The sequence below is a fragment of the Diceros bicornis genome, chromosome 15 (genome assembly GCF_020826845.1).
Source record: "Diceros bicornis minor isolate mBicDic1 chromosome 15, mDicBic1.mat.cur, whole genome shotgun sequence".
Taxonomy (NCBI): Eukaryota; Metazoa; Chordata; class Mammalia; order Perissodactyla; family Rhinocerotidae; genus Diceros; species Diceros bicornis.
The window spans coordinates 25,948,592-25,963,973 of NC_080754.1; the positions used below are offsets into that span (position 1 = coordinate 25,948,592).

The window sequence follows — 15,382 nt, forward strand, 5'->3', positions numbered from 1 at the left end:
ACAGGGAGGTAAGTTTAGGACACAGCTTTAGTTCTCAATGCTGAATTTCCTGTCTTTATCGGTGGAAGTTGGCATGCTAAATCAGAAGTCTATTTGTGTGTGTGATAGAATTTCCTTTGTTTATTGTGAAAAGTTTGTATTTAAGGGAGAAAAATAAAAAATGGAAAATCTCACCAGGCAAACACTGCGAAGCTGGCAGCAGAGAGGTTCAACCTCCACAGTCCCTCATCTGAACTTTCTGAAGACTTTGCCAGCCCTCAACCCTTAATATAAAGAAATCCCTCCAGAGCAAAAGGCGGCCCAGGCCGGCCCTAGCCTTGTCCAGCAGCCAGCCTGAGTTGCCTGGCCTGATTAGATATTTTCTGGAAGCCAATGTCATGTTTTCCTCCCATCCTGCCCATTAATCCAGGCTGCTGGCAAGTGCTACTCGCCCTGCTGAAGCTACGCTTCCATGTACAGAAGCAGGTTCATGCAGGAGAAGAAGAGCTGGCCCAGCCTCTGCAACGGAGGGGTTGCTATCCTAAAAATTCTCAAAGAACATTCTGTCATAAATCCATCCAACGGAACCACGTATAATCCCATTTTCATTTTAAGCTAGGCGATGTGATTCTTCTACATCCACAATTCCCATGTTCTTTCCTGGGCATAACATCCGCCAAACAGACAATGAGAACTTATGTAAATCAAAGCCTAGACACTCCCTGGGGGATTTCCAAAGACTCTAAACCTCTGGAGACACGCGAGCTGCAGTTCTCTGGATACTTTGTGAATTGAAGGGGAAAACCTGCCTTTCCAACGGCAGCGTCTAGAGTAGCCCAGCGCTGCCCACATGTTGGAAACGCCCAGGCGTCAGAAGCTGAAGGCTCCTGCTTGGCAAGCCCACCTCTCTAGCGCTCAGAAAGGTGAGCAAGAGACCGAGCTGGGTGTGTTGGCAAAACCTAGAGAAGCCTGGGAGGAAAAGCAGAGAAGTGAGCCTGTTTTCACCACGATGTGTGGCCAGCTTTCTTCTCAAGGGCTGTGCAAGGAGAGGTAAAGAATGGGGACCAGCACGTGTAGGGGCAGGAGTGCATGGGAAATCTCTGCACCTGCCTCTCAGTTTTGCTGTGAACCTAACACTGCTCTAAAAAACCAGAGTCTTAAAAAAAAGCATGAGACCTCAGCAAGGAAGAGAGGGGCTTTCCCATAAGCCACATCCAAGCAGTCAGAAGAACGGGGCTCTGAGCGTGGGCAGAGCTCTGAGCTAGGCCAGATGTCTGGCCACTGGGTTTGCAAGGCATGAAATGCATCTACTGGGGACAAAAAAGTAACCTGGTATGACGCTGACCACACAGGATGTACTCCATAAGTGTTTGGTGAATTGAAAGGTCCCCTTCCTACTCACTAGGGCAGAAAAATGGGTAGCCTTGAATTGCTGGCAAGAGAAACAAAGTAAAACTAAGGAGCTCTGGTCTCAAAATTTAGAGCACGGTATAATGGGGCATGAACTCTTTAGCTAATTCCCCAACGATGCTGAATGACAGCAACTTCAACTCTAGAAAGTTTAGCTTTTTTTTTTGGTGAGGAAGATCAGCCCTGAGCGAATATCCATGCTAATCCTCCTCTTTTTGCTGAGGAAGACCGGCTCTGTAGCTCTTTTTTTCCCCCCCAAATGAATAACTAGCCCCGAAATGGGCTAAAGCGGCCACGTTTATTCCAGAGTGAAGGGTTAACTCCAGGCTCCCAGGCTCTGCAACGCACAGCCCATGAGGAGAGCTCTGGGCACAAGCACTCACAAAGCCCTGACCCACCGGAACGTCCCCTGATCTACCAGCAGATAGAGCATCAGGCCTGCTACCTGCCTCTCACATCCAGCATCTGGACACCAGAAGGGGAGGTTTACACAGATTCTACAGGCTTTGCCAGTCCTAACTGTGTAGTAAAATGAGCTACCCAGAGCCCCCTCTGATCAGTGATGAGACGGCAGCAGGGACAAGCCCTCATTGGGAGGAAGCACTTTTGATTCCAGCAGAGTTTTCCCATCCCAGAGGCAAAACCTCGCCTTCAAGATCCAAATTTGCCTTCCGAACTTGTCATCTCGAATCTCTTGGTTCATCTGCTTCACACTAGATGCACCAGAGAAGCTTCTGACAACACAGATAAAGCAAGAACAAGAAAAGGGAAATGATTGTGAATAGCACAGTGAGCGGTCTGGCCCCCATTCTTCTAGTCTTGTTTCTATGCATTTATAACTTACAAACAAACAAAAAGATGGGTAACACTGCATGTGCTTTTTTCACTTAACAGTATATCACAGATGAAGGTCTGGGGTCATTGACAAGCATGTACATTCTGTGTGTGAATTTCTGTCTCCCCAGAGAGAGAAGGAAGTTTTTAAGGGAAAGAAGAGTGATTTCTGCTTCATGACTTCAGCTCCCATATCCCTTCCTATACCACTGCTGCATAGAAGAAACAGAAGAGGGAGCATGCCAAGGACCGGGTGACTTCAAGGCTGTGTGCACAGGAGTGTGTGTGTGTGTGTGTGTGTGTGTGTGTGTGTGGGCACGCGTGTGTGTCCATGCATGTGTGCACAAAGGTGCATACACACGAAGGCCTCTTGCTTAACATCCCTTTCAAAGATAGGCTGGCATGTGACGAGCTCTTGGGCCTGAGCCCCAAATGCCTTACATTTCTACCCTAGGTCTGTGCCTAACTGTATGGGTGGGGTCCTCTCAGAGGGCCTCTGTCTTACCTCTGAAGATCCGCTTCTGAGATCCCAAGAGCTGGCAGACCTCAGCAGAGGACTTGCAGGAGTTGACACATTTCTGCATCTGGTCGGCCAGGTCAAAGAGAGTCACGTTGGAGGCCAGGGAAAAGGTGGTCTGTAGTGACACAGCCACTGCGCTGGACTCCCTATGGGCAAAGTGTGTAGGTTTTAATTGTCCTAAAGCGACATGTGGGCCCCAGAGGTTTTGGGAAATGAGTGTCTCCATTCTCCAGCGAGGGCATGGGAGAGCATGAAGGTCCAGTGACCTTGGCCTGGATCACTCTAGGGTTTAGTCAGAACAGGGCCCAGTTTTGCTGCTACCACCCATGTCGGAACATCCTCCCCTTTCTCGAGACTGGTTCACAAACAAATGTAATTCTGCTACTTACTTAGAAGCATGAACTGTGGATCGGGTATAACCAGGTAATGTTGAAAAACACACATTTAACTGAAAGGAAGAAGAGGTTTGTTGTTAACTGGGAGTTAAACAAAAGCCTTGGACCTAGAACCAATTTCCTTTTTTCAGAATAAACTAGGCATTTTCCAGCCATCAAGTTATTAGCAGGCAGCTTTTACATGGGAGTGGTGTCCCTTTTTTGTTCCCTTCTTAAATGCCTTTCTGCTCTTATTCTGTTGTCCCATGAGTACAAAGGGAGAGAGGCAGATAGTAAATCAGTGGAGAAAATCTTGGCAGGAAATGATGTTCAGAACAGCACCCTTGGATGCAAAACATCTTCAAAGGAGCAGATCTCTTCTAAGACCCAGGGTTTCAAAAAACTCAGAGGCAACTGTTTATTTGGACTTTGCATAGTGAACAGCCTCACTGAAAAGGCTGGGTTCCTGTTGGCTACCCCAGGTCTGGCAGGCCCTACACAGACCCCTCATCATCTACAATGAGTTGACCTAACTCAAAGATAGGTCCTCTTCACAAAGGCTCTCCATGGGACATTACATTACAGGGCCAAGAGCCCTTTTGTTGAGAGCAAATTAAGAGCGACTCTCCCGTGTTTGCCTTGTGCCCTGGGAAAGAGCAGAAAATCCCTCTAGGGCGTGAAGGACCATGCCTGCATCCCCACTCCCCCCACGGCAGGGGCTGGGGATTCCTTTTACCAACAGAGAGTCTCAATACCTTGACCAATGCAGACCCACCTGTCTTCAAAGCCCATGTGTCAGACACATCTCACCCTCATAAAACGGATTCAAACATAGGATGCTATCAAACCCTTTTGGCTTTGTATGACATTGCTTTATATTCTGATAGGCAATGATTTATTATTATTATTACTTAAACTTTTTCACCAGGTAAAAACAGAAATGGCACATTTCAGACCAGGGTGGCATGTTGGGAAAGGCCACTTGAGTGGCTTCTCCAGTCACGGCCTAAATCTTCACTATTTCTTGGGGGTGGGAATGCCATCTCACAAATAAATCATACGTTGATACTGGGTAAAAATTAACGAGTCACGCAAGTCACTTGAGCACTGTGTAATGGGTAAGACTGTACCTCTGCATGGTGTTCTAAGCCCCCATACTATTTGGAAGGAAATGTTGACCTACAGCACATCCACGAGGCAGCTGTGGTAGAGTGACAAGAACAGCAAGTATAGGGTCAGCAGACGTAAAACCCTGCTGTATAGTAAAGAATTTAACCTTGTCCAAAGAGAGGTCTGGCCCTCGGCTCCTGGGAGGCAAACTCTAAGCCTCCGGAATGTCCTGCTTTGTTTACCTGGAGGGGCTGGGCCACTCCAGATAGTCTAACGATGTGATTAATGGCGGGGGCTTTGGGTTACAAGGCTCAGTCTCCAGAAGGGCTGGAGACTGAGGTCAGCCATATGGGCAGTTGACTATGTCTATGTATTGCCTCTAGACATCAAGGCTCAGGTGAGCTTCCGTGGTAGGCAATACTCCGTGAATATTGTTCACATCGTTGCCGAGAGGAGTTAACGCTGTCCATGACTCCATGGGGAGAGGACACCAAATTTGGAAATCTCCTAGACTCTGCCCCACGTATCTCTTTCCTTACCCGACGTAATCTGGATGTTTTCACTGTAATAAACCATAACCATGAGTATAACTGCTTTCAGCATTATCTGTGAGCCCTTCTAGTGTATTATCAAAACCAAGGGTAGTCTTGGGGATCTCCAAACTTGCAACTGGTGTCAGAAGTGAGGGTAGGCCTAGTGGACTGTTCCCTAAATTAGCACTTGCTCTGTGTGAACTCGGGCAATGTCATTAACACCCAGGGCCTCCCAGTTTTCCCTCTGTAACAGTGTTGGCAACACCTCTAACAGGCACGAGGCATCTGGCTAAGTGCCTGCCACAGAGTAGATGCTCAGCAGATACAGAAATGGAACTGAAACCTAAATTATATGCAAATAAAATCCATAGTCCTATAAAATCCTATAGGTTTTAGCTAATATACTAACTCTTACCCATAAAGCACAAGTAAAATGGAAGCCAGAAACTAAAACTTATTTTAATGGCAAATTTCAATTTTCTGAACACCAAATCTTAGACTCAGGTGGCAGCTGAGAGGCAAAATTTATTATCTGAGCTTCACTTCTACCTCTTCTTCCTTCCTTTCCATTTTTCTTTCTTTCTTTTTTTTTTTCCTCACAAAAAGTAAGCAAAAAGGGAAAGAAGAAGAATCAAATGGCCCTAGCTAATTTATGCAGTGAATTCTCAACCCTGGGTAATCAGGATTAACTGTTATGCCTTCGGCATAACAACATCTCGTGAGAAAAAAGAGCATCATTCTGCCCAAGAGCATCATTCTGCCCAAGTTCTGTAACACAGAGAGAAAGTGACAGAGCATGTCAACAGCAGATGGGATAGTAGGATTTTCTGGGTCTTGCCTCTTCACCAACAGCTCTTCTTGGTACATGTCATCCAAATGTCTACGACTATGAGTCTGCACATGGAAAAGAAACGCTAAGGCACTGATAAAGGCTGCATGTGAGGACACATTCAAAGAAACGCTTCTACTGGGCACCAGTAGTTCTCAACACCTCCCTTCTATTTCTAAGAGGCTTTTTACCATACCATCATGTTTTCTTTTCAAATATAATAGAAATGAACAGCCCAGGAGACACAGCTGATCCTCAGGAGGTTCCCAATTCTGAATAAAATCTGTTCTAGAAAACAAAGGACTAGAAGGAAGAAGACTTTCAGGAAACTTACTATTTTGGTGATCTCATTTTCAACTTCATGTAGGTCTGAATGTTTTTCCATGGTGATATTAAGAAACGTTTTCTTTAATTTAAACTCTGTCACGAAGGTTCTGACTGCAAACGAAAACATAACCTGTTAGACCACACAACAGGTCGACCTACGCAAGGCTGTGTTCATAAATCTCAGGGGCATCCAGCTTCACTCCACCTCACAGGACAATCTCCGTGCGTTTCTTTCTCCTTGAGGGTGGAGACCACCTCTCCCTCTTCCGGGCTCCTCTCTAGTAAAGTGAGCATCTACTGAGCTGAGCTGAAGGCTCAGACCAAGTAAACCTCTGAGTGCGAGACTCCAAGGAGCCTTTCGTGTATGTGCGAGGGCTGCTGAGAGAAGGAGCCTTCTTGACATCGCTCTAATGGCCTCCCACATAATAGATGCTCACTTGAGCTGTGACAAAGAAGAAAGATGAGCCGGCCTAAACAACATAATCCTAGGAGGAGGGGAGGGAGATGTGGGGCTAGAGACAAAAATGCTCGTCAGTCCCTATAAAGCTTTAAATAGATGAAAGCTCTTGCTCTCTAGGTCCTGTACCAAGTTAAGTCCTCAGTTTCAAGGGCACGCTTTGGGTTTTCTCTTCTCATCAGAGTCACCCCCATCAACACCCATTCCTCTTGCTCAGAGGAAATGCCCATTTTATCACTGATAAAAGAGGCGTCCAGAAGTCAGGTAACTTCCAAGATCATCCAGCTCCCAAGGGCCAAAATTAACATACAAAGTCATGTGTGCCCATCTTCCAAGTTCTTCTCTCCCCTCTACACCCTCATCCCCTTGAGGAATCTGATATTCTTAGGACAACCAAGGGCCTACAGAGAAAGCTGCCAAACATCTGTAGTGGGACCCCACTCCAGGGGGCTGCCAGACTCCATGATTATAAGCCACATAATGAAAACAACCCATATTCAAGATATCGTCGGGTTCAGACATGAAAGAAAGCAGCCCCATTTCACTCATAAAATAAAATTCTAGTTAACATCAATTTGTGCTGATTGGGCCCGAGGGAAACGGAACTTACAAATGGGCAGGCAACCAAAAACTAGTATGGCCTGCTTTATATCTGGCTCTTATCTTCCTTTATATTAAATTCTTATCTTTCCCTGTGGACAGGAAAACCCAAAACACAGAAATCCATGAAGCTGCTCCTTCACAGAAAGCTTGCCTGCTGAATTAAGAAAAAGGCCCACAAATGAGCCAGGGAAAACATTTAACATCTTATCCTTACTGTCTAAAGCCCTTAATCCTTATTTAACATCTTTTTGCTTGTTCTACAGTTCAGTGAAGCCAGCTGCTCAGGACTCTTTCTGAGCAGCAGGCAGCTCTTTGAAAACATTCTCGGCCAAATGAAAGCATTTCAGCTTGCTCTAATTTGCATGTTCCTCTGATGGTTATGAACAATGAAGCTAAATGACTTGAAAAGGGAAAGATGATTGTTAACACAAGAGATCCGCTCTCCTCCTGATCCGTGGTGCCTGTGGGACACTCCACACAGTTTTCCAGAACCTTCACTCTACTCCTTCATCTTCACATCTCACAGGTCTAGATTTACACCCAGACTCTCTGTATAGAGACATACGTATTGTAAATGTTAAGTGCACAGATCTCTCCTGAAACATGACAGTAAATGTTGCCTCTGCTTTCGGTGTGAATATGAACATGGCATCACACAGAGTCCTTCCAGTCCCTGCACTTTCCCAGGCCCATTTACATCTTCATACCTGTACTTAAGTCAAATTTAACTGCTGATTTACATAAGTTATCTAAATGATTTTTTTTAAAGATGCATAATTATTACTTTGTATTCAGAGTAGTTTACTGTTTTCATTGCTTTCAATTCTGCTCCAAGAAGTTGAAGACAGGGGCCAGCCCCGTGGCTTAGCGGTTAAGTGCGTGCGCTCCGCTACTGGCGGCCCGGGGTTCGGATCCCGGGTGCACACCGACGCACCACTTCTCCGGCCATGCTGAGGCTGCGTCCCACATACAGCAACTAGAAGGATGTGCAACTATGACATACAACTATCTACTGTGGCTTTGGGGGAAAAAAAAAAGGAGGAGGACTGGCAATAGATGTTAGCTCAGAGCCGGCCGTCCTCAGCAAAAAAGAGGAGGATTCAGCAGGATGTTAGCTCAGGACTGATCTTCCTCACAAAAAAAAAAAAAAAAAAAAGTTGAAGACTAATGTCAAATGATAACTCTCATCTGGAGAAATCTACCATTTTCAAAGCTTGCACAAATATGTTATTATTATTACTTTTTTTATTGACTTTTAATTGACATACAATATCCTATTAGTTTCAGATGTACATCATAGTGATTCAGTTTTAATATACATTATGAAACGATCATCATAAGTCTACTCACCATCTGTCACCATACAGTTATAACAATATTATTGACTATGTTCCCCATGCTGTACATTACATCTCCTTGATTTGTTTATTTTATAACTAGAAGTTTGTACCTCTTAATCCCCTTCACCTATTTTGCCCATCCCCCCTCACTCTCTCTCTCTGGTGACCACCAGTTTGTTTCCTGTATCTGTGAGTCTGTTTCTGTTTTGTTTGATCATTTATTTTGTTTTTTAGATTCCACATATAAGTGAAGTGATACGGTATTTGCCTTTCTCTGTCTGACTTATTTCACTTAGCATAATACCCTCTAGGTCCATTCATGTTGTCACAAATGGCAAGATTTCATTCTTTTTTATGGCTGAGTAATATATACCAAATTTTCTTTATCCATTCATCCATCGATGGACACTTAGGTTGCTTTCATATCTTGGCTATTGTAAATAATGCTGCAATGAACATAGGGGTACATATCTTTCTCAATTAGTGTTTTCATTTCCTTCAGATAAACACCCAGAAGTGGAATTACTGGGTCATAAGGTAGGTCTATTTTTTTTTTTTTTTTTTTTTGCAGGGAAGGATTCTCCCAGAGCTAACATTTGTTGCCAATCTTCCCCTCTTTTGTTTTTTTTCTCCCCAAAGCCCCAGTACATGGTTGAATATCCTAGTCGTAAGTCCTTATAGTTCTTGTGAGCTGCCTATAGCATGGCAACTGATAGACAGGTGGTCTGGTTCCCGGGCCCGCTGAAGTGGTGAGAGCACTGAACCTTAACCATTAGGCCATCAGGGCTGGCTCTCTATTCTTAATGTTTTGAGTAACCCCCACACTGTTTTCTATAATGTCTGCACTAAATGTCTCACCAACCACGCACGAGGGTTCCTTTTTCTCCACATCCTCGCCAACACTTGTTATCAAGTATGTTATTTTATCTGATCTTCACAACAGCCCTGAGTGGGAAGCAGAGCAAGTGGTAATCTGATTTTACAGATGAGGACAGTGATGTGGTGCCCGAGGCGGTAGCCCTGAAGCTGGGGGCCGGGCATTTGAGTTCCTGGCCAAGTGTACTTTCCACACTGCCTCAAAACAAAATTATTTCCATCTTCTCCATTCTTAAACCAAAAACTCCTGGCTTATTTCTTACAGAGTGTAGCTAAATGGAATAGGTTACCCAAAAGCAAATAAACTATTAAAATAAGAGAAATTCTTGATTTTGATTGATGTGTATATTCCTCGATTTTTCTTTCTTTAAATAATGCTTTGACTTGAACCTTATATTCTAAACAATTTTCAAAATTCTACCATTTAAAAGTAGGGTACCAACCTTCTTAAAAGGTCTGATGACTCCACTCAGCCTATGGGCAGAAGAAATTCATGCGAATAATACTTTTCAAGGATACAGACATTTGTTCTCTCAAAAAATATTTACTGAGCACTTTGTGTGTTAAGCATCACATTGGGTGATTTAAGATGATTCAAAGATGCGTCAATTTACCTGCCAGTTTCCTTCTCCAGCTTAGATAACAATATGTCCTTCACTTTTTTGTGTGTGTGGGAGAGGAAGATCAGCCCTGTGCTAACATCTGCCAATCCTTCTCTCTTTTGTTTTTTTTGCTGAGAAAGACCGGCCCTGGGCTAACATCCGTGCCCATCTTCCTCCACTCTATATGGGACGCCGCCACAGCATGGCCTACCAAGTGGCGTGTCGGTGTGCTCCCGGGATCCGAACCCGCGAACCCTGGGCCGCCGCAGCGGAACGCATGCACTTAACCGCTTGTGCCACCGAGCCGGCCCCCTGTCCTTCACTTCTAATTTCTTCCACAACGTATGTATTGAACTTGGCACTCTAACACAGGGGTATACCCTATGTGCAAGAACGCTCTTATGATTAACACATTGCTGTGTGAGGGAAGGAATTATGGCCTCTCCTCAACAAGCTGTGTAAGCTTGGCCACTTAGCACCTTATCAGGGCCTTAGTTTTCATTTGGGTTGTTTGCTTTTTAATCTCTAAAATGGAGACTATATCTAAAATCAACCAGCTTCATGACTCTATCAAATTAGGGAACAAAATTTTACAAATCGTAAGGTACAATTACAGCAGCAGCTTTGTAAAAATGTATTTGCCTGTGGACAAGAACGTGAAGATCATTTTTAAAAATGAAAAGAATGTGTGAATGTGGTAGGATAATCAGGGTTTTCTTTTCTTTCTCTCTCTATAATTTTTTTTTTACTATGTGGTTAGAATATCCTTTTGATATATTTTTTTCCTAACTGCAGGGTGCAATGGTTAAGCAAATAGTGTTATGCACAAATAATGGCATATTTATGCAGTCATTAAGATGTTTGTATAATATTTTTAATAACAGGGGAAATGTTTGAGATATAAAGTTTGTACAAATACCATGATTTCAACTATATAAAAATATAACGCACACTAAAAAAGATCGCAAATAAGATGCTAAATCTCTGAGTGGTGGAACAATAGGCAGCATCCTCCACTTCTTTCTATATTCCTTAAGTTTATACCTTGGACAAATATTTATTTTGATTAGGGAAGAAAACAATAAATGTTATTTTGCAAAATATATTGTGGTGCAGAAAAAATTCCAAGAGAGACTAATTCTCTTACCCAAACTGCATATTCCTTTTTCCAAGTGATACCCAACCGGGCATTTGCAGGTGAAGGATCCCTGAGTATTGTTGCACATGGCCAGGGGTGGGCAGGGGTTCGAGCGGCATTCATTCACATCTGCAGAGGAGAGAAAACAAGGCCATGTTGAATTTGTGGCAGACAGCAAAACCATAATCCAGTGCAGTAAGCGCTTACTAAGGGCCAAAAGGCACTAGGTGTGGGGGCACCCCAGAGAGGAGTAGGACACTACCCTCGTCCTCAAGGGGCTGCCAGTCTATTGACAGTGGAGGCTGCCATGTATACAACTAACTATAAATACGAAGCAGGATTTGGAAGTACAGAGTACAAAGTAGCAGATTTTGATGGAAGGGAGAATTAAGGACTGTTTGAAATAACATCTTGACTAAGATTGGAAGGACTTTCATAAGCAGACATGGGTGGGTGGGTGGGGGGACTCTATGCTGAGGCACCAGCACAGTGAAGGCTAGGAGCAGGAAAGCGTAGGGGTCTTTAGGTAGCTATGGATGGTCCAGTAGGGCAGGAGTGTAGGGAGCCTACAAGATGGAGCCAGATCATGGAGGCTTGTCAGCGACAGTCTGACGTTATTCTGCAGACAACATACAAGCACACTAACTTTCAAGTAAGCGGAGTATTAATCTAAAAATGTTACTCCCCTACATTTTGGAGGAGAAAGGAGTTTGCTGCCTATCTCTTAATTCTCCCAGCTAATATTTGATTCTTGCTTATTTCTGTTTACTTGCCCTGAAAGGCCACACTACTAAAATAGGATGGGTTCCCAAGAGGGCAGAAGAGATGCTCCAGGACTGGATACCAGCACTAGCGTGGGTACACACACAGCGTTAGACAACTGAGTCCCTGAATGCAGGAACTGGTTCCGGTCCAAACGCTGCTTACAGGTCACTCAGTTCAGGACTGACGATTATATTGCCTTTGTGATACTTAGAAAATTCTACTTGAATCAATGCCAATTTAGGACAAGTTAAAGAGTAAAAAGATCCCTCATCAACCATCCTCCCTGCTGCAAGATTTCCCTTTATCCAAAAATCTCAAAATGTAACTGATCTTCCATGTGCTGTGCAATCATTTAGGAAAACGATCAGAGTTGAGCACTACAATGCCCTCTCTTTACATGATGTGACAATGAGCCCTATCTGATTCATCCAGGCCCTAACAACGCACAGGCTGCAGTGTCATCTTGGACTCCCAGCTCCCAGGGGCAGTGACCACAACTCTCGGTTTGGTCTGTGTAACTGGCATTGTCACACTCCAGTTATAGGATAACTGCTTGATAGAGGCTTCTGACACATACTTAGAAAAGCCAAAACCCACAACATGACTGTATCATCTCCAAGGAGAAAATCAGTTGTAGAATGGGAAAAAAAGAAGGTGGAAATTAGGACTTCTAACTCCAAAAGAAGAACCCTGAAAACAAATGGGATAAACCCAAAGATGGTGTTCCTATTCCTCATTGCTACTTTAATATACCTAAAGTCACCTAGAGAAGCACAGCCCCTATATATCCACAAACACTGTCACAAGAAGCATATCGACAGCCAGGAGTGACGCTCCCAATGGTGCTCGCCTACAGTTATGATTGCAACGGCTATCACCGGCATCAACGGAGACTTGTGAATTATGTTCCATCTGGTACTGGCATATATTCGGCCTCTGGAAATGAAGGCTTGCGAGCCCTGAAGCAGGGATCCCACACTTGCCAGGAGAAGGATCCACCCTTCATCTCCCGGAAGTGCCAGATCGCTGGTACACAGGAGGCACTGGTGCTCACAGCACTGTGGGGCTGGCGGTGGGGGTGGTTTACGACCCTCCAGCCCCCAGGCTGATGATGGCTGACTGGCTAGAACTCTGACACTAACTGAGCTCCCTGCTCTAGTCACTACAAAGCATTTCTCTTCCTTCCTTCTTCCTTAAGACGTCAGTCTCCATTTCACCCTTTCACCCATGGCAGTGTTCCTTTCCTGGGTCTAGACAACCCATATTTTGAACATGACATCAAAACTTACATCATCCTCCTTCCTTCTACCTTTCCTTAAATGATAATCACTTTAGTGGATGGTTTTATTTTCCTTGTCCCAGCAACTTCCACGTGGATGTAAAGATAACCTCAGCGTGATGTAAAGGAGCCCTGGTCACGCAGTCACTATGGGAAAAGGTTAGCTCATTATCCTATTCTTGAACATGTCCTCTCCCCCACATTTATCAATTAGGGACATAACCTTAGGGGGACAAAGGGCCTGGACTTCTGCTGGATCAAGAGAAGCCTCCCAGACGGCTGGGGAGCGGGCTCACTGACTCAGAAGCTCGGGACTCTGGTCTGGCAGCAGGCACCTACTCGCTCCGTGTCTCAGACAGGCCATCTAAAGCTTCCTGACTCCAGTTTTTCCACCTTCCAATCCCGCATCACCGCCCTGCTCTGGCCTTGGAAGAGTTAAAGGCGTGCTTGAAAAGCTCCTGCAATCACAGGGCATTACAGGCTACAACTGTACTATCCACTAATGTCGCATGCGGCCAATAGCACCCTCTCCACTTTCTTCAGGAAGAATTATGTAACTCAGAGGCGAGAAAATTAGGTGCACCACGACATTCTTTTATGCTTTAAGTGCTTCAACAGGAAGCATTTGAGACCACAGAACAGACACCGTACTGTTGCAAATACCAGCCACTGCCACACATTCACACGAATCCCGAGCCCGTGCAGCTCTCAGTGTGCTTATGCGACTGCGTTCTACCTGAGGCTGGAGATGACGATGCTGTTGGTGGCTGCGTGCTGCTCTGAGCAGCGAAGGTGGTAGATTTAGGAGTCAGCACTTCAGTGGTAGAAACGTCTGTGGTTTCGGGAGAAGGAGATGTTCTGAGGAAATGTGACGTCGGGCTGTACTCTTCTGTAATGCCAAGCACTGTGGTCAATTCTTTTGCTGAGGTGGGTACACTGGTCAGGGAGACCAATTGGGTGGTAGCATCTATATAGACTTGGCTCCTTTTTGTGGTGACAGGACCTTCTGTCGAGATTTGTGGTGCTACAGTTTCAGGACTGGTTGGCAAGAGCTGTTTTCTGGCTGTAGTCTGTACTGCTGTGGGGCCAGCCGTCACAGCTGCTGTGTTCGATGGGGGCCTGGGAGTGGTCACAGGGGGAGAAGAGGTCTCGAGAGTGGTGGTTGTCAAAGCTGGAGACATTTGGGCTATGCCGGTGCTTGTGACTGGAAGGGTTTGCTCAGTGGAAGACTCTGTTAAGGCCGGAGGCATAGGGATCCCCAGAGTAGACCTCACTGTCACAGCTTTGGTGGCCTCTGTGGGCAGAGACTCCAGGGTCTCTAGCTTTGATTCCGTAATGATTTGCTCATGCTGTCGGTTGCTCTGGTTCTTAGGATCTGCTGTTTGACTACCGGGGAGCATTGACACAGACGCTATTGTAGACATCCAAACTGAAGTCACAGGAGGGTCCCTTGCTGCGGGCAGCACCAGGGTAGAAGATGAAGGTGGTAGGGTTGTCTGGGAGACAGACAGCGAGGCAAAGGTAGAGGCTGTCAGGGGTATCGGTGAAGGTGGTGGTGAGGAAGACAACGGTGTGGGCGCACCAGGAGTGGACTCCAGTGGGTGAGTGAAGGCCCTGGTTGATGGTAAGGTGGATGAGAACAACTGGTGGGATTGTGACACTGAGGGCAGAGGCAAAGGGGACCCTGATGAAGAAGACGATGAGTCACCAAGTGAGCCAGTACTAGTGTTCAGAAGAACCAAAGTGCTTGGCATATTAATGGTGGGTGTGTAGGACGGAGGGTTGGCTGTACGCAGAACTAGTGACTCAGTAGAAGGCTGAGCATATTCCCCTTCATAGGATGAGACATTACTTTGCTCAGTCTGAGCCTGAGAAGAGGAAGAATAGTCTGAATGTGATGAGTTTGAGATCGTAATAGAAGAAGTTGAACTCTCCCTTATGTCTGAGGATGAACTGTTGTCTGTAATGGAGAGCAATGCCCGTTCTCCTTTGGCGAAAGTAGATGAAACATAGGTGTGGTCTGTGTGGTCGCTAGAACTCCTCTCTTCAACGTCTGTGCCACTCACTGGATCGTAGCTATCTCCAGTGACTGCAAATGGAAAAACTAAAGTTAGGTCAACTAAACAAACAGGAAATCTCCTGAACACACACTATAAAATAGACTCCCAATGTCCTATCTGCGAATGCCAGTGGATGAAACACTTTCTCTGGAGAGGTGGTTTTCAATGGGAGCACTCTGGATAGAGACAGTATGGGAAGGCAGGAAGGGTTTGAGTCCGTGCTGAGTAGATTTACCCTCCTGTGAGGAGAGAGGGTGGCAGCAATGGAAACAATAATAAAAGAGAAGTGGGGCCAGAGGCCGAAGAATAGGGAATAGGTCCAAATTCCTTCCACATGCCTTTTTTG

General features: G+C 45.2%; 1 protein-coding gene across 1 annotated transcript in view; it reads right to left on the reverse strand.

The window, feature by feature from the left end:
* Positions 1–15,382, reverse strand: part of HEG1 (heart development protein with EGF like domains 1) — an 89,574-nt gene that overhangs the window by 30,374 nt on the left and 43,818 nt on the right. Inside the window, exons 7-11 of the mRNA XM_058556524.1 lie at positions 13,713–15,065; positions 10,942–11,061; positions 5,924–6,027; positions 3,133–3,191; positions 2,729–2,889 (exon numbers count right to left, since the gene is read on the reverse strand). Of these exons, the coding sequence (XP_058412507.1) occupies positions 2,729–2,889; positions 3,133–3,191; positions 5,924–6,027; positions 10,942–11,061; positions 13,713–15,065 (1,797 nt within the window). The remainder of the gene's footprint in view (positions 1–2,728; positions 2,890–3,132; positions 3,192–5,923; positions 6,028–10,941; positions 11,062–13,712; positions 15,066–15,382) is intronic.